At 39.7% G+C, this 26,660-nt stretch overlaps 2 protein-coding genes and 1 long non-coding RNA gene across 8 annotated transcripts in view; 1 reads left to right on the top strand and 2 right to left on the bottom strand.

Moving 5' to 3' along the window:
• The window catches only part of LOC108166374 (uncharacterized), a 45,069-nt gene extending 43,517 nt beyond the window's left edge, over positions 1-1,552 (bottom strand). For all 3 annotated transcript variants that reach the window (XR_014087925.1, XR_001776717.2, XR_014087926.1), the window contains exons 1-2: positions 1,422-1,552; positions 1,061-1,146 (exon numbers count right to left, since the gene is read on the bottom strand). This is a non-coding gene — a long non-coding RNA (uncharacterized LOC108166374). The remainder of the gene's footprint in view (positions 1-1,060; positions 1,147-1,421) is intronic.
• Positions 1,079-21,587, top strand: stra6 (signaling receptor and transporter of retinol STRA6). 4 transcript variants are annotated; one of them, XM_008412235.3, is made up of 18 exons: positions 1,079-1,213; positions 6,230-6,646; positions 7,907-7,973; positions 8,661-8,743; positions 10,497-10,630; positions 11,022-11,188; positions 11,939-12,064; positions 13,840-13,910; positions 13,984-14,063; positions 14,156-14,220; positions 14,539-14,701; positions 14,790-14,865; positions 15,238-15,371; positions 15,484-15,601; positions 15,924-16,025; positions 16,120-16,283; positions 17,491-17,628; positions 19,694-21,587. In XM_008412235.3, exons 2-18 carry the CDS (start codon positions 6,576-6,578, stop codon positions 19,936-19,938), a joined length of 2,004 nt encoding a protein of 667 aa, XP_008410457.1. In that variant the 5' UTR covers positions 1,079-1,213; positions 6,230-6,575; the 3' UTR covers positions 19,939-21,587. The 4 variants fall into 4 exon arrangements, with proteins under 4 accessions (XP_008410457.1, XP_008410455.1, XP_008410458.1 ...); XM_008412233.3 differs by lacking the exon at positions 1,079-1,213 and adding an exon at positions 1,488-1,633; XM_008412236.3 differs by lacking the exon at positions 1,079-1,213 and adding an exon at positions 1,489-1,633 and having other exon boundaries at positions 14,159-14,220.
• A 268-nt stretch (positions 21,588-21,855) lies between these two features.
• islr2 (immunoglobulin superfamily containing leucine-rich repeat 2) lies at positions 21,856-26,063 on the bottom strand. The gene is made up of 2 exons (XM_008412237.3): positions 25,748-26,063; positions 21,856-25,207 (listed from the first exon to the last, which is right to left on the bottom strand). Exon 2 carries the CDS (start codon positions 25,197-25,199, stop codon positions 23,031-23,033), a length of 2,169 nt encoding a protein of 722 aa, XP_008410459.1. The 5' UTR covers positions 25,200-25,207; positions 25,748-26,063; the 3' UTR covers positions 21,856-23,030.
• Between the last annotated feature and the right edge of the window lie 597 nt (positions 26,064-26,660).

Genomic DNA, 26,660 nt, shown 5'->3' with positions numbered 1-26,660 from the left:
TTACACTACAGAAAATCATGCAACTATACTTACACTAATGGGAGCAGAATATGACATTTAATTCCTATGTACGGGCTGCACAGTGGCGCAGTTGGTAGAGCTGTTGCCTTGCAGCAAGAAGGTTCTGGGTTCGATTCCCGGCCCCGGTCTTTCTGCATGGAGTTTGCATGTTCTCCCTGTGCATGCGTGGGTTTTCTCCGGGTACTCCGGTTTCCTCCCACAGTCCAAAAACATGACTGTCAGGTTAATTGGTCTGTCTAAATTGCCCCTAGGTGTGAGTGTGTGTGTGCATGGTTGTGTGTCTTGTGTGTCTCTGTGTTGCCCTGCGACAGACTGGCGACCTGCCCAGGGTGTACCCCGCCTCTCGCCTGGAACGTTAGCTGGAGATAGGCACCAGCAACCCTCCCGACCCCACTGAGGGACAAGGGTGCAAGAAAATGGATGGATGGATGGAATTCCTATGTAAGTGACAAATGAAGACCAATCAAAAAGCCTCAAAAGAGAAATACGAAACAAATGTACTAACGGAAGTTCTGAAGACAATTATTGTAATTGTTTGTTTTAATAGCACCATTAACTGCATTAGCTCTCATGCCTCGAGGGTCATCAGACTCTTTGTAAACTTTGGAAAACCTGCACAGAAGAAACATTTGGAATTAAAAAATTGCTTAAAACTCTACGCTGACATCTGTCAAAAGTTATTCACTGACCACATGGATTACAAACGCTAACAAATTGGTTTGATTGTTGTGTCTCTAGTGACGTAATTAATGCAAACATAGATCAGTGATTCTTCTATGATATTTTTTAAGAGCTTTATTCCCCAGCTGTCTTCTTGTTGCGCATTTAGTAGCAAACAAGATAGGCCACTGGAAATCACCTTTAAGACACTAAAACACACAGATTTCACTACGAACAGCATCAGTGAAAACAACTTGAACTTGACCTCATTAGTCAGGACTGAATGTTTCATAATATTGGTTTTTTTTTTCTGTTTCCATAGAGCAGACATTTTATGATGCTTTCACCATCACAAGATAGAGACAGAGCAAAGTCCCACCTTTATGTAGCCTGGGGTGTCCAGGGGGAAAGAAAAGTTACCCTTGAGATCGCTGTTTATGTAATAACTGGATTGCTGTAAGGTGCCTGTGAAGAGGAGGGGGAAAAAAAAGCCTCTTCAAACTAAGAGTAAACTGGACAAGACGGACCAACGGTAAGATCCTGATTTAGGACTGAATTTTGAAAAAACTTGTGAGCTAATCTGCAGGGATTATTTCAGACAATTTGTAGCGTCAAAGCCTTAATGGGAAAAAAACCAAAACAAACGTGTACATTATTACTAATAATAATCACAAAATCAATTGCTATTAACATAGATATTAACGTTTGAAGTCTACTTAGCGCTGCACCGGCACACCCACCTGAGGAGGCTGAAAGGTTTCCGCCACCGCACATAAAGCTTCATAGAATCTGTTCCGGTGTTGAGTCAGTTATTTAACCACAAAGCTGAGGTTCCAGGATCGTCTCCTGCGCGCGGAGCAAAGGCGCAGGTGACTCGGTTACCTGGCGGTGCTGAAAGTGCCTTTGTTCGGAAGATCAAGCTCCACTTCAAAGGGTTGAAGTTTGTCGTGAGGTTTGTTTGAAGCCGAACCCAACCGGTTCTGTCACGGAAAAAAAAGCGATGCTTTCACAACTGTGGGAAATATGACGGGTCAGCATAGCTGATTTTGTTTTAAATTGAGAAGCACAAAACTGGAATCACGTTAGCTGGTTATATTTCTTGAAAACGTCCACCCATTCAGGTGATTGTGTTTTCTAATCAGATATCAGTGTGAAACCCATAGATAATGGTTTGTTTGATTTTTATTCTAGAACAAAACTATTACACTTGAATATGAGTGGGTTTTTTTTTGTTTGTTTTTTTGGCTGTTTCGTATGGATAAACAGAAGTCTTGATTTTGTTTTATTTTTATATTTATAGCATTAGAAAGTCAAACGAACAGCAAAGAGAACCAAAAGAATATGACCAGTTTTATCTGGTTCTCAACTCAATGATGTCAAAATAGCCACCTGGGTGAGTTATCATCTGTTTGTTTGGTTTTTTCTGGTCTGTCTGCATTTGTTTTGCTGTAAGTAGGACCATTGCTAGCCATTTGGGTGCCCTAAGAACACATGCTTTGTTGTTTCCCCCCTCAACAAAAACTAACAGAGGAAAATTAAGGCTGACTAAGTTAACAGACTTCAAGTGGAATTGAATAGAGGAAACAAAGTACAACATACTTGTTTGATGCAAACCTCTAAACGGCAAAGACAAGCAGCTGACTCATGCAATCATGACAGGTTTTATTTTCTGACGAAGATTAATGAGGAGGAGCTCATTAAAACCAGAAAATCCTCGAACTCTACAAAACCTTTTTTTTACATTAAGATAATATTTTTAGATTGAAATTATTTTTAAAGCTGGACAGATGTAACCGGCTAAAAATGAGATTATTTCTCATGTCTTTGTTGCTTTTTTTCATTTGCTTAAAGTAGATTTGTATTGCTTCAGTAGTGAATAACTGTATGTAAAATGATGTTATGATTAATGTTGGTGATTCACCCTCCTCTCTCCTAGTCGCTGTATAGAAAAGGGAATGCACAGCTGCTGTTAGCCTGACCAATGACTTCTTTCCCAATTTCACTTGATCCTAATCTCCCTTCATTGCTCCATCTGGGCTTTCTCCCATTGAAGTTGATTTCTCCAATAGAATTTATATTGAACCAATCGGCGAACAAAAGGAGAAGTTGTGAACGATGACCTTGATTTTCTGCGCTGCTTTGGGATTGTGGTCCGACTGTAGTTTTAGCATTGGCAGCAGATGAAGTGAGACGAGCTGTTCAGTCCATGTTGGCCTGAATTAGCATTAACAGTCATCTCGGCACTTCTATCTTTGCAGGTTGTTCAAAGCGCAGGCAGTTTTCCGTAAACTGTGCAGCATTGGACTGGAACATTACATAGATTCATTCACACACTAATTTCATACAGAAGTCGACCAAGATATTTTTTCTGCCTGTTTTCGGCTTTTAAAAGAAATCTGAACAATTTAATATTTTCCATTTTAAGAAATCAAATACCTTTTTTTTTTATTTTTATTTTTTTATCCGATCATAAATGTGCACACAAAACATGAAAGCATTTGTTTAAACATGGCCGTATTCCATGACATTTGTAAAGCTGCGGCAACATTTTCCTTGATTGCTTTGTTAAGGCACGGCCTGTCTGTGTTGATGGTTTGCATGTTTACATTGTTAAAAATGGATTATCCAGTCAGAACCTTAATTATTTTCTGTTTTTTCAAGGCCCATGCCTGTTCTTAACATAGCTTGCCTCTTACCAAAAAAAAAAAAGAAAAAAACCTTTTGAGTCAACTTCCTAAACTTGATACAAGTAAGTTAAGTGTCTTATTCAATCAAACCACCTCTCTGTGATGTAACTGTTCAAAGCATTCTTTGTTCAGTGACCCCTTTATTTGGTGGGCTGCTTTTGCTTTGGGAGCACATTTGATTTGGTGACTTAGTGTGCTGTGTTCTCATGAGTGTAAGAGGGGACATTTTTGTTGCATTTTAATATTAGAGGACTCTTTTCATCTAGTCATAGTATTTGAGAAACAAACATTTTCCCTGCGGAAGCAAAAAGTAAATATCCGTAGACATTCAATATTTTGCCAAAGTTGTAATGATCTATGCTGTCAAACTACAACCACAAACATCCCTCACTGGATTTTACTTGATTTATTTAGTGATACTCTGACACAAAGTAGTAAAAAATTGTAAGGTGCAGAGAAAAGTAAATTTTTATGTATATATATATATATTTTACTATGTTGCTCCTAAATAAAATCCTGTCTGACTCACCGCCTTTAGAAATTACACAATTAGTAAATGCAGTCAAACTGATTGAAGTTTAAAATTGTTATAAAAGCAGCTGATCTTTTGGCATTATTAAAACAAAGCTATATGAAGTCCCTTTTACTGTTAGCCACTTCCAATTTTGGGGAAAGAGAAAACACAAGTTGCTGTGGTCAGTTGACCAAAGTTGAACCTGAACACATCATTCTACCGTCTAGTCAGATCTATAATGTAGTCATTTAGATCCAAGCATATTGTTCAATTTCAGATGATTAAAATCCAGTTGAGAATGTACAATAAGACTTGACAGCTGGTGTTCACAGATGCTCTCTCTCTAATATGACTGGGGTTAAATAATGAACAACAATTTCAGACTCGGAGACAAAAGGAGAACATTGCTGTCAATGACATTTGCAGACAATACAGACCTTATAAATATAATTATTCAAATTTGTTGAAAAACAACATTTTTAACATAATTATTTTGTAAATACAGTATGCTGAATTTGCAGAGAATGGTAGCTTAGAGTAGTGACTCAAAGGAATACAAATAGGGGTTAGTGGCAAAGAATTATTTTGTCAGTGTATTTTATATGCGGTACATTTATCACTATTCTTTTTAGATTGGAGTACAAGAAGTTTTAATTGAATCTCTGCTGGACCTCTGCTCTAGTAATGTGTTGTGACTAAACACACTTGGAAGCTATCAGTTTTAGTAAAATACAAAGCTGGTTAAATTTAGATATTGCTGAAATATGTTTCGTAGGAATGTGCAAATCCAAATTGCATGCCTTGGTGACATTTAGATGTGATCATACGCAGTTTGCGTCACTTAATGTTGACTTATTGTTTGATAAAAGTTTTGTTTCTGAAGCACTGTAATAATATATATCAAGGTCATTTTGCTACTTTGAAACTTTTAACCACGAATCCCACTAATCTGTTTTGATAAGTAGGTTTGCAAAGTAAATGTTTGCTCTTTAGCAGTTTACTTTAAAATAAATGATGCTGAAATGTCAAAGCTACATTTCTCAATTTGGGAAAAAGTACAAATTCTGTAGAAGATATAACTTTTCCCAGTTTCAGACATGGATCTTTTAAAAGTGATAATAAAGGGACCCGACTGTTCTGTCTCCAGCAGGGGAGTTTTGAAGAGGCTGAAACAGTAAATTTTGCACAGCTGAAATGATAAAAGGACATTATCTTAATTCTTTGTGACTATCAGGATTAAGATCAGGAGGTTTTATTAATGTTTGGGCAGTAAAACAGGTGCTTACAACATGACGAAACTCTCACTTTGATAGCCCTCATTCAGATAAGTTAATGATTAATCATTTACATGTTTGCCCACTTGGTTGTAAGAGTTGAAAAATATGTGTTTGTTTAGATTTGTGCAAATATGGAGCAGATGAGTCTTCATTATTGTGTTCTGTCTCTTAAGTAATGAGATATGCAAGTAGAAACGTTGGCAATGTGGCAATATAAGATCGCTTTGAGGATCCTGCTTGAGGCTTAAAAAAAAAATACTTGACTATAGGGACTGGTTTACCTTCCAGCAGGACAATAACCCTAAAAATACACACATAAATTAGGTCCAGATCTAAATTCAGTGGAAAATCTGTGGACAGACTTAAAAATATATAGTTAAAGATGCTCTTCATCTAATCAGAAGTTCAAGGATCCTTCACTCTGTAGTGACACACAGGTTTGTATCGGTGAGTCACATAATGTCAAAATAAAATACCCCAGTGGTTTTGGTTGTAATGTTACAAAATCTGAACATGCTTAGGGGTGTACAAACTTTATCATAGCACTCTTTATTCTGTTCCCTGTATCTGTTCTTTATCAGTAAATGACAAAGTACTGAAGTGAATGAGCCCTTCCTTGATTCGTATCCATCTGAGAGGGAGAGATATAACCTTTTGAGAGAATGTTCTCTGTCCTGCTAAACCGAACACATTCTGCCGCATGTGGTTTTGGTGACTCGCCTTGATTAGCTTTTGGTAACCTTTCACACACGATTTGCCATGGTACAGGGTAGCCCTGTACCATGGCAAAAAGGAATAACATTAGAATTTCCCTGTTATCAGCGTGGAACTCCAATGGCTCTGATAAGACAGACCCATTGCTTCCAGCTACCCACACAGTCAAAGCTGGAGTTTTATTACCATGCACACCCAACCTCTTAAGCCACAAGCAACAGGTCCGGCAGCGGAGTTTAAACAGTAGATGTAATCCCAGTAAGACACAGGTGGCCTTCCAGATTGGCTCCCCAGATCTCCACATATCTCCCTCCTCTCTCACACTCTTGCCCCCCTCTCTCACTCTTTTTCTCCAGGCTTGTTGGTGGTAACCCTAAGCTGAAACAGGGCCTTAAAGCAGGGTGGAGGCAGCAGGCAGGAGCTGGGACTTGTCACATTATACTCAGGACCAGAGCGGGACGAGGGCACCTGAATACAGACTGTGAGAGAGGGTAGCAGACTCTGAGTGAGAGTAGACAAAACACAGGGGAACAAGGACGCCTGGGCAGCAGCAGCAGCCGCAGCAGAGACCAACGTAGGACTTGGCAGATTCCTCCCTCCGACCCCCTTGAGGCAGGGGGATCACAACTTTCCGTCACCAAACACTGTGGACGGTTTTCCAACTTCTTTGTAACAGGATCTGTTTAAAAAAGAGACAGCACAATGGATAAGGATGCGCTCGTGGACTATGAGTATCCGGATCTGGATCCATTGCCATCCAAAATCGAAACAGAGTAAGTACAGCACTTTCTAACTGCACTTTATTTAAGATCTGTATTTTGTCCGTAATTTTGAACATCTTGCTGTTTTTTTTTTCAAAACAAATTCAACTTGATCTGTCCTCTGTTTCATGTTGAGTAGTAATTCCCCAATCTTTTGTTTGGAGTCGGTGCTGAGATACACCTCTCACTGAGATATAAGGTGACTCGCAGTGGCGCAACTACACATTATTCAGGTGGATGCAAAAACATAGATCGGCGCCCCCCCCGACCGAGGGACGGAACGTCAGGGTGAAGGAGCGACCCCCCCCCCCCCCCCCCCCCCCCCCCCGAGGCGACGATACGTGAAGGGTAAAACTCGCTACATTTACCTCGTTATGTGTGCGAGGTGAAGGAGCGTAAGGCGCGCATTAGTGTACGGGAAAACATCATCGGCGCGCCGCCCCCTCCAGACGGGGTTTTGGCGCCCCCTCTGGTGCTGCGCCCCTATGCGTTGCATACCCTGCATACCCACTTTTTGCGCCACTGGTGACTCGTACCAAACTTCTACTGTGTCACAGTAGGTGACCCAGATTGGAGTGGGTTTTTTTTTGCTTTTTTTGTCATTCTTAAACTATATCATTTTCAGGCTTTTAAGTTTGCAAATATTATTGGCTGAATCTTTTTAACAAAAAGGCTTAAAAACTTTAACACATTTTACCCAAAATAGGCATGAATTCACCATTCAGTATTGATTTGAAGTTTAAATAATTTTAATAAAAAAAAACCTCTTAAAGGAAGAAAAAGTTCTGAGACTAGGTCAAAGGTTCAACTTCAAGCAGGAGAACAACAGCAAACAAACAGCCAGACAGACAATGGATTTGTGTACCTTATTAATGTATTGGAATGGCCCAGTCAAAGTCAAATTTTCAATTGAAAATTCAGGAAAAAGTGGAAAAATCCACAAGTGACTCTGCATAAAAAAACAAGCAGCAGCCCTAAAAAGTTACTAAAGGTCAGAAAATGTTATGTTTGATGTTTTTCTGGACGCCCAGTGTGAACCTAGCATATTTACCTCCCCTGTCGCACAGGAACATGATCATAGGCTTTTCTCATACCAATCTGTTTAAATCCAAATCTCTGCTCTTAGACTTTGACCACCAAGTTTCCAGCAACAAATGATCCTGACACTGACGTGAAATGCTTAGTGAGGTACAGCGAAGGTCAGCTCAGGAACCCGGGGCGTAACCTTCTTCTGTCTGTGGTAACATGTGAATCATTTGTCTTTTTCTTTAGAACTATCCCTCCATGTGACCCCACTGCAGATGACATGCTCTATCATATATGCATCACTGCGATATCTGTAAGTCTGACATCCGTTCACTGTTCTCTTACACAATATTACGCTGACGTGCATAATGAGGTTATGCAGCGTCAGTCATGTTTCACTTCCTGGATTATGGAAGTTACTCCATGCCTGGACCTATTATCATTAGCAAAAAAACCCAACAAAACAACCCAGTCTAGCATGACCCCTGGGGTTGAAGAAATTACATTATAAAGCAAACTTTAGACTTTTGTATTTCTTGTGGTATACTGAAGAAACCTTTCTGTCATGTTTTGACTCATGAAAATTGTACATCTTCATCTGAGATGTTCATTCATGACCACTGATGGTGCAAAACAAATGTGCAATAGTTTAGACTAGTACAGTATCCACTATCTTAAATCTTGCTTTAATTTCTTTTTAGATTACACCTTATAATCTTATGTGGAGATGATACCCGGTGTTTGTTCTTTTTAGAGAAAATTCCGATAGACTGCTTCATTTAGTAGCAAAACATTGTTCCCACCCCAGTGTTTCCTAAATGTGTCACAGGTCAAAAAGGTCATTGAACCCCACAACTCAGTAAATGGTCATCCTGACTAATGACACGTTGGTCAGACCGCATCTATAGGGAACACTAATGAGACTGAGGTTAAGTCTTTTGTTACATGTCACTGCATGGTGCCCTGCAGCTGAAGCTAACCAAGATGTCTGTTCTTTCAGATGGTCATCATGCTAATTCTAGCCATCCTGGCTAGGCGCACAAAGGTCGGCAAGAGACAGAAAGGACTTCCAGGTCTACTCAGGTATCATTTATGTTTTTCTTTTATTCGAATGAATGAATTATTGTGATATTCAAGTTGTTTGGTAACATTCTGTTCTACTGGCCTCAAATCCTTTGGAGTAAAATGAGGTTTAACATGTAAACAAGTTTATTTAGATGGGAAAAATCTCTCTTAGAGACCATTTGCTATTGAGGGGTGAAATTTAGCCTTTGAGATCTCTGAAGTGTTTATTGGTTCAGTTGTCACGTCATAAATCAGGGGTAAAAGTGTATGTTTACTTTGCTTTTAGTTGCGTTTTCACTTTTCTTGAAAACATTTTGGGAAACGCATTTTAATATGGTTGCCAACTAACCAGGAAACCTGAAAAAGTTAAGTTTATTTACTTCTGAAGCACTGTTCATACAGCTTAATATTCCATCAGTGAACAATTGATGGAACAGTTGGAACAGTATTATATTTATTGGTACTAAGAGGCTTAATTAGAATCGGCTTCATTTGCCAAGCGTGTGCACACAAACAAGAAATTTGACTTTGGTTCCACTTTGCTCTTAATGAAGACAATTAAAAATAAATATATAAGAGGGGAAACTGAACACATTTATTGGCCCTAAAGTTGAAATTGCATGAGGACAAAATTCTTCAGTTGTAATTAATAGAAACAGTTAAATTTGCTGACTCCTCCTAGCTGTTCAAGTTGGAATTTTAACTTTAGCATACGTAAGGCTTGTGTTTACAAAGAAACACCTGACTTTTAACATTTAACAGAGCACAGTATTAAAGTTCAATGTTTAATATGGGTGCCATGCAAACAAAACTATTAGTCAATTTTTCAAATTGTGTTTCTAGACCAATGGCACAAACCATACAGCGATTCCTTGTGAAAATGTTTCTTTATAGAGTTTGAACACACAAGTCTATGCTTAGTGCCTCTAGTTGTGAGCAAATTACATTAATGTTTGAAAACATTAGGACTTGAGAAATAATTTTTTTGTTTGCATTGCAAACACTGGTTAGCATTTCAGCAATCAGAAAATCCAATATCTGAGCTAATGTCTGAACATGCGTACCATGTGGATTTTGAGCTGGCTGAGTAAGTTCTAAGGAGTTCAGATGAGTCCCAAATAAGTATCTGGAAAATCAGCTGAACATGCACCAACATGGGCCCTGCTTCTTATCCATAATTGTCCAGGGTCAAATTTTTATAGGCAGTTAACACAGGGCCATTATGTAACCAAATAATCCCATCTGAAAGACATTTTCAACCCATTTTCCATCCATGAGGGCCCCATATGTAAATCGTGCCTGTGTGGTCCATCTTGCAACTATGCCGCATTCCATTTTCACTTGGAGCTGATTTTTCCAAGTTACCAGTTGGAGAGAGAAGAAAACAAAAAAACAAAGTTTGAATTTACATTGGGAAATCCGAGGGCTTGTTGAGCAGATATAAGGTTCATAAGACATAAGTATGCAATATGACTGCCGTGTGTACAAAAAGTAATAAACATTGAAGATATGATCTAACTATTACTAGTTCTGAGGGTTTACTTCTACTCTAACCAGTGGCACACATAACACTCTTCTTATTGTCCTGTACTGCAACTATACTATTCTACTACAATAATCAATTCCCACTGATTTTCCCACATATTTTAAATGAGAGGAAAATGAATGATAAAGATTCTAGCTTTTAAAATGTATTGACTAACCATTCTCTCATTCGTATTTTGGTCGGGTAACATGCGAGTACTAAACAGCTGCTGATTTGCTCTCTCAGTCCAGTCAACTTCCTGGATCATACGCAGCACAAGGGTCTGGCAGTGGCAGTGTTTGGAGTGCTGTTGTGCAAACTCTGGGGGCTGCTCATATCCCCCAATCCCCTACCTTTCACCACAGACTCCACAAACAAACGTGAGCTCAACCTCATCTTGTCTGCAACGGCTTAGCACATATTATGTCCATATTTTGTGATATAATATTTTTCAGGAAAACATCGGAAGGATAACCACTCTTAAAACTCTACATTTGTTAAAAACGTTATAAAACTGGATTGTTGTGTCTTGTTGCATGCCTGCTCTCCTAGACTTAGACATTTTGAACAGTTTTTTTTTTGTCTGAAATTACATAAGAAACAGCTATAATTTTAAGCTTTCCGCCAAACCATAAACCATAAAAGTTTCACAGATCAGAAAAAAACACAGCTGCTAAATAATTAACAGCTGTTAATCCAAACAGATTCTTTAAGATGAAACAAAATGTCATCACACCTTCAGATGTTCACACACTGGTGTTGTATTTGCAGAGAACTGGGTGATTCTGGGAGTCTTCTACTACCCCGCTCTATACTACCCTCTCCTGGCATGTGGCACTTTGCATAATAAAGTTGGCTACGTACTTGGTAGCCTCTTATCGTGGACACACTTTGGTGTTCTGGTGTGGCAAAAAATCGACTGCCCCAAGACACCTCTGGTAAGTAATTTATCTCTTTTGTTTTCTTTGGAAATAACTCAGAAATAGCCTTCATTCTTTGATATCTTCATTTGTGTGGGAGAAGGAAAAGGAAGCTGTTCATGTGGTTTATTTCTGACAGTCAGTCTGTGTGGTGTCTCCATCAGTGTAAAATGGATTATTTCAAAAACAAAGCGGCTCTGTCCTGCGCTGGAAGCCCACTGAGTACCAAACAGAATTGGTCTGCAGTGTGACACAATTAGAAAAGATGAAGACTGAGCTACCCTGAAAGATTAACTGACCTTTACTCCGAGGATTTGAATGTTGCACAAAGACAGATTTTGTCCAAAGATTTTAGGACTTTTTGTGCACTAAATAGCGTTCTGTCCAAACGATTAGCTGCACTGTCCTCTGAACTAAACCAAGATGTTTTGTTGGTATTAATCACTTTAGAGTGTGTCAGTTAAAGTAAAAAAAAACCTGTTGAATTGATTCTTTTGCGATGTTCTTCTTCTGTGAAGCTTTGTGAGGTGTTGAGCATCTTTATTTACCAAAATAAAACAGGATACATTTTTTACTTATTGTTCTTTTAATTTAATCCAAAATAAAAGAAAAATGACAATCAAACAGTTAAAAATGACTAAATCCCATCTCAACACAGGACATGCCTATCTTCTTTTGTGCCATGCAAGATGTTTTCGAAATGTGTTACTATAAAGATCCACAACCACAAGTGATCTAAAGTGGGTTTGTTTTTTCATTCCTCTGCAGATACACAAGCACTACTCCTTGTTTTCCAGCCTGCCTCAGATAGCTTGCTTAGCATTCCTCAGTTTCCAGTATCCCCTGCTTCTATTCAAGGGCTTCAAGGGTGCAGAAAGGACCAATGCCACAGAGGTGAGCTTTCACCAGGGAGCATCTTAGGCCTGGTTCAGGATGGTTGCAATTATTCAGCTTTCTTACTACCCAAAAATAGAACAGTATCCACTATCCATGTCCTTTTCAAATAATTATTTATTTATTTTTTTTACAAAATGCACGTTTACTCTAAATCTGTGCACGTGAGGAGGGTTTAAGTACTGCCTGTTAAACAAGAAGCTTACTGCACTCATTCAGTCGAGGCTTAATAAAAATATCGGCCCCTCACAGTACACCAGTCGCGTAATCATTTTAAGCAGGTTTGACGTAATTGGTTTACAATATGCTCTTGATCAGATTATGAAAAGGTTTCCAGGTTTTTTGTTTGTTTTTTTCATTGAAGGGGAAACACAATGCTTTTTTTCTTCCACGCTAATCTTGGCATGGGCGTGACAGAGTTTGGTGAGGCGATTGCCTGGATTTTGTGTCACCTCTGCTGAATTCTTGCACAGAAATGAACCTCATTAACCTTATCAGGAAGAGATTTATTTTCCATAACCTTTGCAAATGACAAAATCAAAATTTCTAAATGTTTCAGGACTTTATAGATGTGAGCAAAGTAGTTGTACTGAGGTATTTTAAATCTTTTCCTTGAAGCTTTATTTAATTCAAGTAAATTACGTAACACCAATAGAATCTTTTGCTAGAAGAGAGTCTGGAAATCTTTGCCTCTTACTATAGCTGTAGTTAAATTGCCTGATTGAAAAGTACATTATTCTCATTATGAATGTGGAGTTTATTCACACTGTTCTTCTTTGTTGCTATAAGCAGGAATCAATGATTTCTATCGATATGCAATGTGAATTAAAGTTAAGTCAGATTGCAATCCGTTCGCACTCAATTTAAATAGATATTTTCGTTTTTAAAGTGTATTAAAGTACAAAATAAATGTGATATTCATTGCCAGTGATGTAAACGTCTACCTGGCAATGAAGATGGTTCTTCTTGTGAGTTTCTTTCTGGTCTTTTCTCTTCAAATGTGAAATGCAAGTTGAGAAGGTTGTTGTCCTATGATTGACTGAAATATTAGAAATTAAACTACTTCCTTTATTTTTAAAATACCCTTTAACATTGCTTTTATTTTGCATTTAAGCTGTTTATTATATTATTATTACTATTATTGTCTATATTGTTTAAAAATTGTCCAAACAGGATTTGGCTTGAGTTTGGCTTGAGTTTAGCTGACACCATATATCCATGTAGATTTAATTTCCCTTATGTCACTAAAACACTAAGAAACCTGTACTGAAGTTTTGGATACGTTTTCCCAACAAAGTCTTCTTTTGCAATTCTTGAATTGATGAAGCATACAGTTTGTATTTCATTTCATTAAGTGTCATGTTCATGGTGCACTTGGCTAATGGCGCACTTATCTCCATGTGGCATTCATCACTGAGACGTTTTGAAGATGGTTCCTTGACCACAAAGTGGATCTCATGGACATATTTTCTACTTGGCTCAGCTCAGTTGTTATGGAGGCTTTTTCTGTTTCTAACCTAACTACTGCGGGGGGTCTTTTTGTCTCAAAACCCCCCAGTTGTGCAGGGTTTTGGTCTCCAAACTATAAATGTAAAGGGTAACAGTTTCATGAGGTTAAATTTTAAGTACCACATTTAGAATAAAGTGTGTTTCTGTTTTATTAACAGCCATAAAGTAAAGTTAGGGTTGAATATTCACAAACATGATGAATACACTGCTTGAGACTTCATTGCATCTTCCAATATAAAGCATGTTGACATTTTCTGTTCCTTCAGGATCTTAGTAGCAGCTATTATAGAGATTATGTGAAGACAATTCTTTATGAGAAGAAGTCCAACAAAGTCAGGTAAGAATAATATGTTGTCCACTTTGGTATTTAGTGCAGTTCAAGTGCGTAACTATTTACTTTCCACCTTTAGCACATCAAGCACAGACAAACCAAAACTCCCACAGAGAGTGACTGATGCTGTGAGATCTTATATTTACACACCAGAGGAAGGTAAGAATGTGTTCATGTGAACTGGTTATGTACATGTATTAAAAAATATTTTTCACTTTTTTTTTTAACAACAATAATGTTTTCTTTTCAAGCAGCTTTCCGTTTCCCATTGAAGTTGGCAATATCTTGTGTTGTATCTTTCATAACTCTGTATCAGGTAACTACCTTTCTTCTATATATATATATTTAGCAGTATATTCAGTTGTATATCCCTTGTCAATATGTTCTATTTAACACAAAATAAACCAACACCACTGACTGTATCAGTATCACTTACCGAGATATTTATATGCACTGTATATAATAATCCCTCGGACATTAAACCAAACTTTTCCTCTTTCAGGCTAAAAAAACTTCCTTTTGCTGAATGCCAGAATTATTACAGATTTCTATTTTTGCATTACTTTTTAAAACTTTTTTGTTTGCTTGGAGAGAAATGACCAAATGAATTCAGTTTTGTTTTTCTCTCCATCAGATGGGACTCGTACTGATCTCTGCTGTGGTGCCAACAATGCAGAAAGCCCGTTTTGGCGTCGACGAAGATATTGCAAATGTTTTAGCTGGCTTCCAGATTATCCTGTCTCCAGACAGAAAGGAAGTCGTCAGAATCGTTGTTTACTACATGTGGTGTGTGGAAGGTGAGTGAATGAACAGCCTCAGCAGATATCTTTGTTTTTTGAACTCGATGCGACAACGTTTTGAACTTGCATGCTGATGTCCCTGCAGTGTGCTACATCTCTGCGATGACTCTGTCTTGTCTGGTCAACTTGGTGCTGCTCACACGGTCGATGGTTTTGCATCGGTAAGTCAGAAAACATAACTGAATAATTGCTTCCTTTTCCCTATTTCTGGTCCCCAGTCAGTGTCCACAAATTGCTTTTTGTGTGCTTCATCGTGATAATTTGAAGGTTATTATAACAAAATAGAGAGGTAATCATCCACACAGAAGAGCAGCCAGGTTTCTATTTGATGCTGTTTAAGTTGAAAACAACAGTTTAGATGGACAATTAAAAATAATGTGTAATTATCAAAATGGACATTATATTAAATGAAATGGCTTCAAGGGTAAAGCAGTCTTGCATTTTCAGTAATATTTTATCTCTGCAAAATGAGTTTTATATTAAGCATTGTGTTTTGCACAGTGCTGCATTGTCTTGAACGTGTTTTTTTCCAGGTCCAATCTAAAGGGGCTGTACAGAGGAGATATTTATAATGTCTACAACTGCCAGCGAAGCATCAGGGCATCCAGGCCAGCTCTGGTCTGCTGGATGGGCTACACCAGCTTCACAGCAGCTCACATCTGCATTGGTACTGAAATTACATTTCCAATCAGAATTAGGCTTGTAGAAATGTATTTATAATTCATTGTAGCAAAACAGAGGGAAAATTGAATCTGAAATATTTCATGTTTCTTATGCAGGTATGATCATCCAGACCTTGGTGTTTTTCCTCTGCCTTATGGTCGCTGTGTTCCTCATAATTATGCCTATTTTGCACAGGCAGAATCTGATTCTCTTTCAGATCGCATTGAACATGTGGTGAGCGACATCGCACTGCTTGCATTTTATACTCACAGTAGTCCTTTTACATGTTTTTAACATATCTGTCACGTGAGACACTCGTTTTATATGTAATTTTTAGCAACGCATATAAAAGATTTCAGTACATCTTAAAGCAATCTCTCTCTTTCTCTCTTTGTTTTTGTTTTGACACCCAGAAACCATTTTCACTTTACAATATCTTCCATGTGCAATTCATAGGAATAATTTGGCTTGGCCACATTTCCTGTCTGCTACAAATAGGTTTTGTGTCTCCTGTCTGAAAACAGAAAATGTTTGACTGTCAAATTTGGCCTTTCAGGCCCTTCTGGTTGATGATTCTCCTAGCTGTGGTGCTTCAACACATCACTGCCAGGTTTTGCTTCATCAAAAAAACAGCAGGAACTCGAGACCTAACCAACAGGTAATTCTCTTCACTCGCCATTTGTTTGTCTGTCTCACTGTTTAACAGCTGCATGGCTTTTTGCACGTTTGACGCGCTCTGACCTATCTTGCAGGGGTAATCTGTTCCTGCTGACATATCTGCTGTTTCCTGTCAATGTTTTGATTGGAGTGTTGCTTGCTATCTGGCGCATGATCATCACAGCCCTGTTCAATATCGTTCACATGGGACGCATGGACATCAGTCTTCTTAACCGCAATGTGGAAGCATTTGACCCAGGTGAGCCAGATATAGTCTGCATGGTGTACAGAGGCATTAATGGTGCTGGGACTGTCAGTTTATAAAAATTTATATTTTATGTAAATGGATGCAGGATTTAGAAGTATAAATCATGATCACATGTTGCAATGAAACGTTTCTGAGGGAGAAACAAGATAGATTTTTAATCTTTAAAAGAATTCACACAACAAGAAGAGCACAACACTTGTCCACCATTATTAAGAGGAGCATAAGGAGTCTAACATTCTATGCATAGTTTTCCACCATGGCTCTCTTGGTTCTTCTTTGCAGAATACGGCTGGCTTGATTAATGTTGAATTCCTTCTCCACGTAAAATCTCCAATTATCCCACCATGCACGAGCAAAGCAGAGCTTCCTTTGTGTGCCTCAGCTCTGTTGTGCAACTAGGGATGTGTTTACACTGCAGAGTGAAATATTCAGTTGGAGTTCTGTTCTTGAGTCATGCATGTGCATGATGATAAATTATTCCTTTGGTCCTGCAGGTCGCTCTTTTTTTTTTTTTGTTCAAATAATTTCAGGCACTTTGCGTTTCACAAAGTGCGTCGGTCTTTGAGTATTGGATGCATTTTGCAATGGCTGTCATTTCCATAAAAGTGCATGAAAATGAGTGGATTTAAGAATAAATGCATGCATAATTATTGTTTTTATTTATACCCATTACATCTGGGTTGAGAGACAGCATGTGCTGGGGTGTGCAACATTAAAACTAAATGTGCAAGCAAGCCATAAGCACGCACAAATAGCTTTCAGAATTTCCATGATGGTGTTTACATATCAGAGAGTAGCTCCAGCATGCTTGTACACTTGTAAATGCATTGTTATTTTTCTCACATAGGTTTCAAACGTGGCCTTTTAACCAACAAGAAAGAGCTTCTGTTATCCCACTTAGATGCAAGAAATTAGCGTCCTCTCCATTTTCCTGCTCTGTCAGCTCTCTGCAGCTTGCATCATATCTGTATTCTGTGCAGTGTGCAGACTAATTGGACACCAATCTCTGAAATGGGCTCAGATTTAAGACATCTGTTGTCAGGAAAAGCAGGTGCTGGGGAAAAAAAGAGAAAAGTGTGATTGTGCAGCCATTATGTGTGATTGCCTCAAAGCCAACATGAGGTGTGGCCTTGGCTTTTTATTGCTTTTGCCCTGTCAGAGTAATACCCCCCTCTCTCTTTCCTGTGTCTGCCTGCAGCCTACCGCTGCTATGCTCATTATCTGAAGATTGAGGTGAGCCAGTCCCACCCGGTGATGAAGGCCTTCTGTGGGATACTGCTGCAGTCTTTGGATCAGGAGAGCAAAGCTGCACAGAAGTCACGGGATGCTGAAGAGGGTCTGTAGCACCAAGTCAAATTCACATCAACAACAATTCCTTCATAAGGCATTACAGCTTTATCTGTTGGATTTTTGCACAATACACTTGATGTTTTATGACCTAACTTGAGGCCATAAAACCTCAAGTTAGGCACGCTTTCAGGATGAACATTTTGGAGACAAAAAAAGTAATTTAAAGTTTCAGAAAATAATTTTATCTCTACCAACATGATAGTTTATGGAAATAGATAGCATATTTTCTGTGCTGTCTCTGTACCACTAAGGCTTCTGTTGTGCAGTTCAAGCACATCCCACTCTCTCTTTTGACTTAATAGAAGCTGTACTACAGTCCTCTTCATGTGCTATCTTTTTTTGTATACGCTCACTACTTCTGATTCCACTTTTTTAGTCTTTGGCCAAACTAGACAAATGATGCAAAGTGAGCAATTTGATGCAAACAAGCCATTCGTCACACATGAATTTGATCAGGCTGCTCCTTAAATTTGTTCAGCAAAAACCCATGCTAGTTTTTTCATGTCTGAGCCAATAACACCAGGGGAAGAAGAGGCATCACAAGAGGTTAATCTACTAAACAAAAGAATTTGGATGAAGTAAGAGATAAACCATGTTATAGACAGCCAATAAGAAAGATGGGTTCTATTGGACAAGAGAGAGAGCAAACCTTTAAACTGTCATTGCAGATATAGACAATGAATAGATATTTTTGCTAATTTTGACACGGATATTAAAAGTTTTTATAGCACAAAACTTCAAGCTAATAAAAACCTTCGTGTTTTGGAAATTACTAACTCCATCAGTGAAGAAGAATCGATTTTTGGTGGATGCATCTAAAGGGACATTTCAATGGGCTTTGGAGCTAAACAGTTATTTTATGTGAAAAGTCAGATCTGAGATATTCTGTGTGCTACTTATTTCCAGTTTATTTTATTCGGTTAATTCAATTAGAGCTTGGGAGAGAACTTGAGATGCCATCAGCTTGACAACAGAATATGATGCATTTAACTGTGCGGTCGCTGATTGTACTGCTAAACTACACTGCTGATTGTGGTGATAAGCTAATGGTGCTATTGATGAGATGGACACTAAATAACCTTAATGATTCCGAGAAAACAGACGCGTCTTACAAACCACGAAGTTCCTGCTAGCATTTTAATTGGTGGATTTTTACAACAGAAAATAACTCACAAGGTTAAAGATGAACGCCGGCCCGACATTGGCATTGAAAGCGAGACAGCAAGTTATTTAATTTTATTTGAAATCGAGACATGGTAGCACATAATCAGATCTCAAAGCTGCCCTGCACGCACGCTCAAGATGGGAGATTTGCAGTTCTGATTTAATTTTCCTGGAACAAATTGAGTCTCGCTGAGGAATAATTTACAGCTCTGCTGCTGGTCTCAATCAAATCTGCCATAAATAAATCAGCGTCCCTCATTGCTCCGGTGAGCTTCCATCACCTGAAAGACAATATCATCGCTGCTAAAACTGTTATTTCTCCTCATTCAGATGAAACAAATTTTATACTTTTGATTACTCACAGCGAGTAGGGCTGCTTGGAGGCTCTGCTGCTGAACTATAATCATAGCTGCGAATGGGAGGTGAGTGACAGTCGCCCACGCAGACAGTCAGAGAGAAGCAGGGAAAACTCATCAGGACTCATCAGCTGCTAAGGAATGCAGGTTCCAGTTGAGTCTAATTACAGACATGCTGTGGACATGTTGCTTGTTTGCATCCAGAAAACAATGCATCTATCAGCGATAATCTATTGTATTGTAGAGATTACATCTTCAGCAGCTGATTAAACAGATGAGCTACACTAATTGCCTGCTACATATTCATGCTGCCCGAGGGATTCAAGCTTTCAGCCAGTAAGCTCCCACAACGCTTAGAGGATAAAATAAAATGATTGCTTTCTATTATTACTCTTTTCATTGTATCTTTCAAGCCCTTGGTGGCCCATACAAGAGGACCTCATTTCAGCTTTGAATCTAAAAGATAATTTTGTGTGTGTGTGTGTGTATCAGTGTCTTGTTGGGACCATCATATTGTCTGTCTCCCCTCAGGGATCCAGCTGGTGCAGCAGGAGAAAAAGCTGCACAAAGTCTCCAGCGCTAAGCGGGCTCGGATGCACTGGCAACTCCTGTACACTCTGGTTAACAACCCCTCCCTGGTGGGCACCAGAAAGCACTTCCAGCTTCAGACGGCAGATAACTTTCTAAATGGAAGCCTCAACCGGAACAGCAAGCAGGGCAGCAAAAAGGAAGCGATACCCAAGGAGGCGGAGGCAGCAGCAGCAGCCAGCAATTGAACCAGTGTTTAACCCTCATAACGTATTGTCTTCAGAAGCTGCAATAATTTATGAGATTTCTCCAAACCTGCAATAGATGTCCGCAACTTGCATTATACAGTGTCTTGCATAAGTATTCCTGTCCCTGGAATTGCTTCAGGTTTTACACATTTTCAACCACAAACCTCTGAGGGTTTTATTGGGGTTTGTGTGTGACAGCACATGACATAAAGTAATGAATATTTCTGAAATGCAGTGAATAAGACGTACGGTCTTCCATAGTTATGGTAAATAAAAATTTTAACATTTGACATGCATTTGTAGTGGGTCCATTTAAGTCTGGTATCCCTAAATAAAATGCAGTACAATGAGTTACCTTCAGAGGCCACACAATTATTCCAATTGTATGTAATTAACTTTTAGTATAAATACAATCGTGGGAAAGTTAAAATCAGAGTTAGGATATAAGGCGATATATCAAGCTTTGAACATCTCGTATATCACTTTTAAGTCCATCTTCTCTAAATGAAAGACCACTGTAGTTCTGGGGGAGCTGCAGAGAACAAGAGCTCAGCTGGGAGATTTTTGTTGTTCAGGACAACTACAGTAATGCAGTGCACTTTACAAAATCTGGCCTTTATAGAAGAATCATGCCCTACAGTCCATGAGGAGGACACAACAAATGTAGAAGAAGGTGCTCTGGACAAACAGGACAAAATTAGAACTCTTCAGCCTGCATGTAACATAGTGTAAAAATGTGTGGTTGTAAACTTAACACTGCATATCATCTTGAACAAAAAGTCCTCACGGATAGTTTCCTTCAGCAGGAACACTTAAGCAGGTGAGATCTGACTATAAGTTGGAATGAACTAAATACAGGACAATCCTGGAACAAAAGATTTGAGACTGGGACATAGCTCCACCTCCCCCTTCATCAGGAGAACATCAATAAACTTACAGCAAGTGCTGCAGAGGCATGGTTCATAACCGTGAGCTATAGTGGCACAGTCCAAGTCCAGACCAAAATCCATTCATTATCCATTTCTAAGATTATGCATTGGTTTGTATTGATCCATCACGAAAATCCCCAAAGAGGCAACATGTCTGTAGACTATAAATAGTGCCTCGTTTTGAAATATTTATCAAGTCTGTGAAAGATTGTAAGGCCTGTTTTGGTCATGTGACTGGAGCACTTTTGCTCAGTCTGATGCGAAAGCTTGCCTGACTCTGGTTTTTCCTACAAATGCATTAAATATATTTTGCAACAAATGAATGTGCTCACCTTGGGTTAGACCTTAGCTGCACCAGAGTTTAAAACCTCTAAAATAATCATGTTTTCTTTTGTGAAATGCAGAACTTACAAATGTTTAGTTCCCCCACACTGAATAGAGTCCCAATGAACCATCTTTCAACAGAAGGTATTTATATAGAAATAAAGAGAATATTTACAGAACTATTTATAAATAAACGTGTTTTTCTTTTTTTAATTATTAATATGTGGAATAAGAGCTGCCATAGAAATTGTGTCTTGTCCCATTTAGTCCAAACCCACTTGCTGCTAAAAGCCCTTTCTATTGTTGTCACAGCTCTATTGTGGTTTCCCCTGTCTAGTCATGCTTCACTTTTCTGATTAATGTGTCAATAAAACTTAAACAAGTCATTTGAATTTATGTGATACGTCTTTATGTATTTTCTTATTTCAGTTTCAAAAATGTAGGGAATCTGGGGATATACGAGAATTTGGTCTCAATGTCGATTACAAATTCTCAGATTTCTACTTTATGTTTTAGTAATTCTAAATTTCACCCTTTTTATTCCGTTCATGTTTAACTAGTGGTAATGTTTCTATTATCCTAGAATTCGGAACAAATCTGCCATTTATTATATTTAGCACAAAACAAAATTTAACGGTTAAATCAAGACAGAACAGAGCATCCGTTCAATTTTATGGGTTTTATTAATTCCACTTACATAGATTTATATCAAAAAATCGTAAAAGGTCACGTTTTTTATGTTTTCGTTTTACAACATTGTTCACAAAAAACTCACCATATGTAACAAAAATGCAGGACAGTGAAGCGGCAAGGCGCTCCGAGTGCCTTTTTATTTCATCCCGCTTCGCTGTAACTGGAAATAAAGTAAAACCCGTAAAAAAAATAAAAATAAAAACTAAAGAGATAACTGTAATTTCCTGGGATTTACATCACAGTTAGACAGCAACATCTAAAGCCCTACAGACTACACTAATCAAAAACCACACAAGGAAAACACGCGTGACATGCCATGGACGCGTTCTTTGTAAAAAAAAAAAAAAGAAAGAAAAAAGAAAAAAAGAGTATAGGTACCGCAAGCACCCTTTGAATAATTTCTAAAGCCTTTTATACGTTACGTGAAACAACATTTTATCAGTAAATTACCTGGATTTTTTTTCGTTCTTTTTTACTTTCTTTTTTTAACCATCAAGCACACACAGCTGAAAGCGCAATCTCCCTTTTTGGACGGACAGGACAGCGAACAAGGCGCAGGTGTGCGCTCTTCCAGACTCTAATACCTCTTCACCTTATCAAACGCCACATCACACTGAATCAAACCTTTTCAAGTGAGTCAGTGACACCTGAGAGGATGTTAAACGGCGGCCTTAAAGCAGAGCACAAAGACGCACACGGAGACGTCTGCTTATTAAAACGACTTTAAAAAAAATTATGGCACTTTGCTTGGTTGAGTTTTTTTTTTTTTTGTTTTGTTTTTTTGCGGTCCCAAAATGGCCATTAAGGTTTCATTTGGCTTTTAATTATCTAACTTGCCGCACCTGTGTCTAATTTGCACCTGCGCGTGTGCTTGTCCTGCAGAAAGAGAACATTTTGCTGCTTTCTTTTCGTGAGGTCCGAGAAACTGTCTAAATCTGTGCTTGTTCTGTAAACACGACAGACTACAAATGCAACACGAATTAATTCACAATCTCGGCGACTGAAGGACTCTGAGGTAAAAAATAAATAATTAAAATCCGCTTTATTTTAAAATCACGTGTTTTGATGAGGCGTGGGTTACCTGCTCGAACGTGGGCTACTTCAAAGTAAACTATTTTACACAATACTCGCAGGCGTCCGTGGAGCTCAGCGGCTGGGCTGCTTGTAGTTTCCGTTAATTTCCTCCGAGATTGTGACGGCCTCCGCTCCGAGCGGTAACCTGTCGCTGTACTCGGAGCCGACCTCGAACTCCTCCGGGTTGGTTTTCGATGAGGATCCGGGGATGGATTCGGTCACCACGCTCCCCTCAGCATCACCATCCCTATCGACGTCTCCTTCGTCTCCCTCTCTGTCTCCCTCGGCCTCCTCCTCGTCTTCTCCGTCTCCCACCTCACTGGGGTTGAAGGTTTTCTCTGACTCAACAAAAGACGCCCTCGGATCAAAATCTCTTGTCATCTGCTTCTCCACCTGATCCGGATTCTGCGCCTTCATGATCAGCTTGTAGGTCTTTCCTTGGTACTTGTACAGCAAATGGCAGCAGGTGGCTCCCAGCAAGGGGACAGTGGCCAGACCCAATAGGAAAATGCTGACAACCACAATAATTAACAGGGAGGGGATCTTTTTTCTTGTCGTGAAGACTACTTGGACCTGGCAGTCCTGCCCCCCATAAGTGAGGCAGAGAGTGTAATTGGTGCCGGGATGTAAGTCGTGGAAACGATATGCATTTACCCCCTCCTCTATGTTGGACCACTGCACCAGGGAGTGTCCGTTTCCTGTTTTCACACAGAGGTAGAGCATGTCCAGTGTGTCCTTGCTGGAAGAAGACTGCCGCTGACCAAAGGGCTCCTTGACCACCATTTCCTGGTTCTCAGCCTGACTCAGATGGAGGTTAGACTTGCTGCTGGGGAGCTGCAGAGGGTTTAGCTGTACTTTGGCCTCCGTCTCCGAAACTTCCAACGCAATGACGCCAAAATCAAAGGTGTACTGCTTCAGGTCATCCAGGGTCATGTTGAAGGCGTGATTGGAGATATATTCGCTGCCTTCTCTCACACCACATTTGCTCCCAAAGCTGGGGTCCTTGTAAACACCTCCCGCTATCTCTGAGCCGCCGGTTTTGTGCTTTGAACCGTCGTCTGTGCGTTCCTTTGTCTTTTCCTCATGCTTAGCCCTGTTGATCACATTGTTCTTGGCCACTTTGGGGTCTGACAGCTTTTTACCAGATAAACGGCTCTTGTCCAGAGTTGAATCAGGGACTGAATTGCTCCCTTGCTTCAGGCTGGGAGTCAGAGCCAGTTTGACACTTCTCTCTGCTTTACCTAACTCGTTCACAGCCGAGCAAGTATAATTTCCATCCTCCTTTGTAGTCATGCGAGGGATGGCGAGAGTCCCGTTCCTGAATATGAGAAATCTGTTGTTGGTTGTTTTGTCATTTATTGGCACATCACTTACTTCTGCGGTGGATGGCAGGGGGAAGAGGTAATATTGATTCCCAGCAATCACCTCCCAGCTGACCTGAGGCATGGGGCTTCCTTTTGTCTCGCAGTTTAAGGTGACCGAAACACCTTCATGAAGAACAGTGTTCTCTATGTTTGGTCGATAGGTTATGGTGACAATAGGGGCTTCACATTGCAATTTAGGAATCTTTGAAACCTGCACGCCCTTCAGATGTTCAGGGGCCTCACACAGGATTTGACTAGGCTCTGGAACAGAAATCTTTGTGGTTTCAATCCAATCTCTCAGCCACTCTAGGCTGCAGGAGCAAGTGAACGGGTTGCTGTAAATCTGCAGGTGGGACATGGAGAGGGCACTGAAGGTGCCCTCCACAATGGTAGTGAACCTATTATTGTTGATGCGCAGGGATCTGAGGTCTTTGAGCGTGGAGAAGGCGTCCTTCGGAAGGTTGACCATCTCGTTGTTGTTCATTTTAAGTAGCTGCAGAGCCGTGAGGTTCCGCAGATCCCCCCAGGGGAAGTTCACAATCTTATTGTTGCTGATGTCCAGATTGCGGAGCTGAATCAGGGGGGCCAAGGTGTTTGTCTGTATGCTGACGATCTCATTGTGTGCCAGCCAGAGAGAGGTCACCTGAGTGATGTTGATGAAGCTTTTACTTTCCAGGGATGTGATCTTGTTGGCTGAGAGGCTGACGGTGGTAACGTTGAAGGGGAAGCCGACGGGCACCTTAAGCAGCTCTTTGTAGGCGCAGTCAGCAAACTGGTGGGCAAATTTATCCTGGCAGCTGCAGAGCTCCGGACAGCTCTGCACAACGCCCGTCAAAGTGCTCCACAAAGCAAGAAGCTGCAGGAGCCTTCCAGCCATTTCTGTACCTGCAGGCACCAATGAACAAACATTATAAAATGCTGTGCAGTTTTGTTACTCGTATAATTTAAATGCATGTTTCAAAATGATGTATTTACTAACAACTGCAAACAAAACCACAGTGGATGTCACAGCATGATTAGATCTGATAGTAAAAGGAAGTGTCATTTTTTTCCATTCTATCTTTTTAAACTGCAATTGATTGATTTATGCAAATAATGGCACAGCAAAACTGTACTCCATGCTATGATGTTACATGAACACACACTCCGGGGTCAAATTATCTTTCCTTCTTCGGGCGCGCTTCTGATTCCGCACCAGGCGAAACGGCGCTGTCCATGGTGATTAAACCTCTTTTAATTTTAACCAACAACATTTTATTCTTAGCAGTGCTTATCAAAGTATTATCTTTTAAATCGGCATGCAAATCGTTTTGAACTTTAGGGTAAACATCCTTTGTGATGCATAGAAGCGGCTCCAGTTTGCCTCTTTCACCTCATCTTGAACACTTACAGTAACTGGCTTGATTATTTATCGAATCGTCTTACCTTCTCAGAGTTAACTTCAATTCCTGTTATTTTTAGACGGAGTTTTGCAATCCTCTAGATTTTACAAGTTTAAATGTGGGAAAAAGTGGCATCTGCACGCGTGGTAGATCCCTTCACATATTTTTTGCCGAACTGGACAGCGCTGAGGAAGGAGGACGGCGGCAGGAACATTTTTTTCCCCCTCTACCCCCGGACAGTCGCTGTTGCGGTCCGTCGGGCGCTTTTTTTCTTTCTCAGTGCGAGTGAAGGATCCGCTGCGCGCTCCCGTCGCTGCGGAGCGAGAAATGGGGACGTGAACGCGCAGCCTCTCCCATCTCTCTGGCCGCTATTAAAGATACAGAAGCTCCGGGGCTCCTCCGCCCTCAAAGAGAATTCATAATTTAAAATTTGATGTTTAATTTATGGCTCGCACTCCAGCCCAGTCTTTGACCTCTTTCGGTCTGGGTGCAGCCTTTTGTCTGTCAAATACTTTGTAAACACACTTTATGATTTGCGATAGTTGTTCCGCAAGTGGCGACACGGTTGAAGGCTGCAGTATATATTAAAGATTTTGTGCTTAAAAAATACAGGGGAGGGGGGGGGAACTAATCAGACAAGCAAATCTCTCGGAAAGGGAGATTTTCAATTTCGCATATAGCATACTACTTTATTTTAGGCTTCTTATTGTTTTTCTTTTTATAAACACAATCAGATATTAGTAATCGTAACTCTTGTTCCTGGTTAAATGCTGCCACCTACTGGCGTTCAGTCTGAACTTTTTCATTGAGTCCAAACAACTGAAAAGACAGCTTCGCCTTAGGTTTAACCATAAAGAAATATTAAACATTTTCACTCCCTTAAAAAAGTTAATCTTCCCCTTGAGCTTCATATTTTGTCACATTAAAGTATTTTTTTGTGTGTAGTATACCAACAC

Source organism: Poecilia reticulata, chromosome 6 (genome assembly GCF_904066995.2).
Source record: "Poecilia reticulata chromosome 6, P_reticulata-male-v2, whole genome shotgun sequence".
NCBI classification, from domain to species: domain Eukaryota; kingdom Metazoa; phylum Chordata; class Actinopteri; order Cyprinodontiformes; family Poeciliidae; genus Poecilia; species Poecilia reticulata.
This window is presented reverse-complemented; position numbering and strand designations above follow the sequence as displayed.